This window comes from Ascoidea rubescens, assembly GCF_001661345.1.
Source record: "Ascoidea rubescens DSM 1968 unplaced genomic scaffold ASCRUscaffold_1, whole genome shotgun sequence".
Lineage (NCBI taxonomy): Eukaryota > Fungi > Ascomycota > Saccharomycetes > Ascoideales > Ascoideaceae > Ascoidea > Ascoidea rubescens.
In genome coordinates, this window is record NW_017962913.1 from 3,089,706 (window position 1) to 3,094,069 (window position 4,364).

The 4,364-nt window shown below is 32.8% G+C and overlaps 3 protein-coding genes across 3 annotated transcripts; 2 read left to right on the forward strand and 1 right to left on the reverse strand.

Moving 5' to 3' along the window:
* Positions 1-27: 27 nt before the first annotated feature.
* On the forward strand, positions 28-939 carry ASCRUDRAFT_6279 (B56-domain-containing protein; the record flags this gene model as incomplete). Its single annotated transcript, XM_020191311.1, has 1 exon — positions 28-939. One exon carries the CDS (start codon positions 28-30, stop codon positions 937-939), a length of 912 nt encoding a protein of 303 aa, XP_020050773.1.
* A 437-nt stretch (positions 940-1,376) lies between these two features.
* On the reverse strand, positions 1,377-2,518 carry ASCRUDRAFT_105565 (NuoB/complex I 20 kDa subunit family protein). The gene has a single exon (XM_020188621.1). It carries the CDS (start codon positions 2,450-2,452, stop codon positions 1,811-1,813), a length of 642 nt encoding a protein of 213 aa, XP_020050774.1. The 5' UTR covers positions 2,453-2,518; the 3' UTR covers positions 1,377-1,810.
* A 799-nt stretch (positions 2,519-3,317) lies between these two features.
* ASCRUDRAFT_6281 (uncharacterized protein) lies at positions 3,318-4,342 on the forward strand (the record flags this gene model as incomplete). The annotated part of the gene is made up of 1 exon (XM_020191313.1): positions 3,318-4,342. A coding segment is annotated over one exon (1,025 nt), but the record flags the coding sequence as incomplete, so codon positions are not given.
* Positions 4,343-4,364: the final 22 nt, after the last annotated feature.

Below are 4,364 nucleotides of genomic sequence, written 5' to 3' on the forward strand. Positions count from 1 at the left end.
GATGCCTCATTAACTGAAGATGTTATAATGGGATTACTAAGATTTTGGCCCAAAATTAATTCACCAAAGGAAATCATGTTTCTAAATGAAATTGAAGACATTTTTGAAGTTATGATACCCTCAGAATTTGTAAAAATTCAAGTTCCATTATTCGTTCAATTATCAAAATGTATTCAATCGTCACATTTCGAAGTTGCTCAAAAAGTTTTATGCTATTGGAATAATTTCTATTTTATAAAATTAGTTGATCAAAATGCTGAATCAATTTTACCCATAATTTTTCCTTCATTATACGAAATTGCGTCTATAGAACGTCCGAACATCGATCGAGTTCTAAATTCGCTTAATGAAATGTTTAATGGATTCAGTGTGCTTGATGAAAATTACGACCCCAATATGTCATATTTAGGATATGATCCAGGTTCTGATCCAAACTCTGACCCAAATTCTGACTCAAATTCTAGCCCAAATAGCTGGAAAAAGACTATTCCAAATTTTGCAATGAACGCATTAAGAATGTTTGTAAGTAAGCATGGTGCACTTTACAAGCAATGCCATTCATTATATCATGAAACAGTAAAGGAAAACAAGAAAAGAGATGGAATTCGACAAGAAAATTGGAAAAAACTAGAGGAATATGTCAAATTATTGGAGAAAAATAATAAAAACAATAAGATTATTGAGCATTCTAATAATTTTAAATCTAATGGATCGAATAATACCAAATCTAACGGGTCGGCTAATCCAAAATTTCAAATTAACAGTCAACCAATTTATGAAGCAATGGAAGTAGATACAGAAGAAAATACAAATAAAGATGCAACAAAGAACAACCCAACTCCCAGCCTTAATCCTGATTTAGCAACTTCACCAGAACCAGCTATAACTCCACATATAGCTCCAGCTCCAGCTCCAGTTCCAACTACAGCTAGTTCCTAGATAGAGAACTATGAGTTTATAAGTTCAAAAGTCCATGTTCAAAAATAGAATATTCATTTCGTTTAGTTTTAATAATAGTAATTTTACAGGCTTGATATAATTATAATGGAAATCAATATCAGAATGAGTCATTGTTTAGTTCATTTTCAGTTTTTTGTTTTTGTGTGTGTTTAAATTTAGATGATAAATAAGTAAATACATTAATATTTTAATTATGTTTAGTATGTGTTATTATTTATGTTTTTATTTATATTTTTATTTGCTTTGCATTTATATTTTTATTTGCTTTGCATTTTGTTAATCATATTTATTCTTGTTTGTATAATTTTGTTAAATTGTTTATTTGTCTTTGATTTTTATAATTAATAGTTCTAGTTATTAAGTTTTTTTGTTCTTTTGTTTTTGTTAAGTAAATATATAAAAATGATAAAAAATATATTAATGAATAATAGTAACCAAATAAGATAAAATAAAAAAAAAAGGCTTAAAATTTGAAATAATTCAATAATTAAACTAGGATAATTGTAATGTTTATTTATATTGTTATATGTGATTTATTATAACATAGAAAATAGGAAAGAAGACAGGATAGGATAAGATAGGATAGGATAGGATAAAATGGAATAAAGTAGTTGAATGAATATTAAATTGAATATTAAATTGAATAATTATCAGCAAATCAAGGAATCATTAAAGCATAAGATTGTAAGATTGTAAGATTGTATTCGTTATATTCTTTAGAATTTTTTTCATGTTATTTGATGTAAAATGGAGAATTGAGGATTGAGGTTGAATTGAGTGAGCTGAATTGAAATGAGATATATAGAATGAATGATAATGAGTAAGATACAAAATAAATAGCATGTAAGGCCTAAGATCTGTACCATAATCTTGTTGTTTTGGTATTCATCATCTTTTTCTGTAATTGGAAAACACCATACATAAGAGCTTCGGCAGTTGGAGGACAGCCAGGAACATAGACATCAACAGGCACAATTCTATCGCAACCTCTAACCACAGCATATGAGTAATGGTAGTAACCACCACCATTTGCACAAGAGCCCATTGAAATGACCCATCTTGGTTCGGCCATTTGATCGTAAACTTGTCTCAAAGCTGGAGCCATCTTATTAGTTAAAGTGCCAGCAACAATCATAATATCAGCTTGTCTGGGAGAAGCTCTGAAAATGATACCCAATCTATCTTGATCATATCTTGGGGTGGAAAGATGCATCATTTCAACAGCACAACATGCTAAACCGAAGGTAACAGGCCAAAAAGACGATTTTCTGGCCCAATTCATAATGCCATCAAGAGAGGTGAGAACATAGTCAAGTTTTGAAGATGGTTTGTACAGGGAGATTAAAGGATAGTCTGTTTCCAATGGTGTAGGGGTGATTTGTTTGGTTCTTGACAAAGTATAGGAAGCAGCGTTTCGGTAAAGTGTGAAAGAGAGTATTGGGGCAGTTCTAGGTATTATTCCCAAGGTCTTGCTTTTGATTAAGAAACTCATTCTGCAAAGAAGATATTGTGGGATGAGACTGTGTCGTTGGTCGATGGAGGTGATTCTATATCTCACTGAGTTTCTAATCTTTGATGTGTTTTTGATTCTCCAGGCCTGAAAAGTAGGATAATCTGGTTTCCGCGACATCTGATTGGCCGGTCGGAGTTGCGGCAGTACCCATACTGGTGGATCTGATGGCGTCTGTCTATGTGTGCATATATACGCATTAGAACGCACACTCCATGGGTGTGGCTGATACCAGCAACACGGAGTCCAAATATAGATACCACCTGCATGGCTCTCGGCGTGTGTATTCATTCACACTTCTCTGTCTGCACCTAGCGCGCTGTCTCTAAACCAGCGTTGCGGGCGAGCTACCTTCCACTTGGCTCATATCCAGTAGGCCTCACTGAAATAACAAATTGTAACTTTACCTTTCACTGTTCTCACTCTCTTGATTATATCTTTCTCCAGACCTGTCTGAGCGAAGCTGGCACAATTCTTCTTCTTCTCGTGCTTTCTTGTCCTCACTGTCTTCTGCTTCTTTCTGGATTTGTTTTCTGCTTTGCATCTTCCACTCTCCTGTCTCCTGTTGCAATTCCAATCTCTCTCCTATCTTTTGCTTGTTTTTGGTTAATTAATTTTCATCCAGACTGGCACTCTAAAAAAATTTTCCAACTTGTGGTTTGCGCCAAAGAGTTTGTTCCAAGACTAGTTTTTGAATCTAAACTATACCAGATCAGTACAAGAGCATCAAGCTAGCATTAAGTTCAGTTAAACTAGGCTAAACTAACAACAACAACAACAATAGCAATATCAGATTGACTATTAACCATATTTGTTCTTCCCTCAGCATCACCAAATTAATATAAAAATGGATAAAATGATGAAAGGTTTTAAGCAAAGAGTTCTCCAAAGAACTAAATCTTTAGATTCAAAAACCTTTTCTAAAAAGAAAGACAAAGATAAAGATCATAAATCTCAGCCTTCTTCAGCAACAAGTACCAGTAGCTCTGGCAGTAATACAAATGTTTCATCCAACTCTAACTCTAATTCAATTGGTTCAAACAATTCAAATTCAATTCACAACAATAACAGTAACAATAACAATAACAATAACAATAATACTAATACTAATACTAATACTACCACTAATAATAACAATAACAATAATAACAATAATAACAATAATAATAACAATAATGTAAACAATAATGTAAACAATAACTCAAATCAAATTTCTGATTCAAATAAAAATAAATCAAAAATCTCTTCTTCAAAAAATGATCAATCGTTAAAATCAAAATCAATAAATAGCTCATCCTCAATCGATTCAAACACAACTTCCACCTCTGCTTCTACTTCTAGCTCAAATAATAACTCAAACTCAAACAATACTAACAACAGCCTTGTTCCCCCATCCGTAATAATAACTGACAACTCAACTTCTTCATCCTCCTCCTCATCTTCAACTTCTTCTTTGTCATCAAAATCAAAATCAAAATCTGCTAAATCTAATATCACTTCCTCTCAGACCACCATCTCCAGCTCCAATAATACTCAACAACAATCCTCCAGCGATAATAACAACAAAGCATTATCAAATAATAACAACAATAATTCTCCAAGTCATACTGATCAATCTCAAAATCAATTATACCAACAATTTCAACACTCTCCACAACTTCAACCTTCCTTACAAACTCTAGCTGCTCCCTTAAACTCAACTCCTTTAATCTCCTCTCCAACAAACGATTCTGCAAATAACTCATTTATACCACGTTCTTCTCACTCCTTTGATAGAGATAGAAGACTACTATTAGACACTGATATTGATCTAATAAAGACCCCTCAAAGACACTCATCTTCAAGATTCGAACCAACTTCAAAAAAACAAACGTTTGAACCATTACCAAGCTTC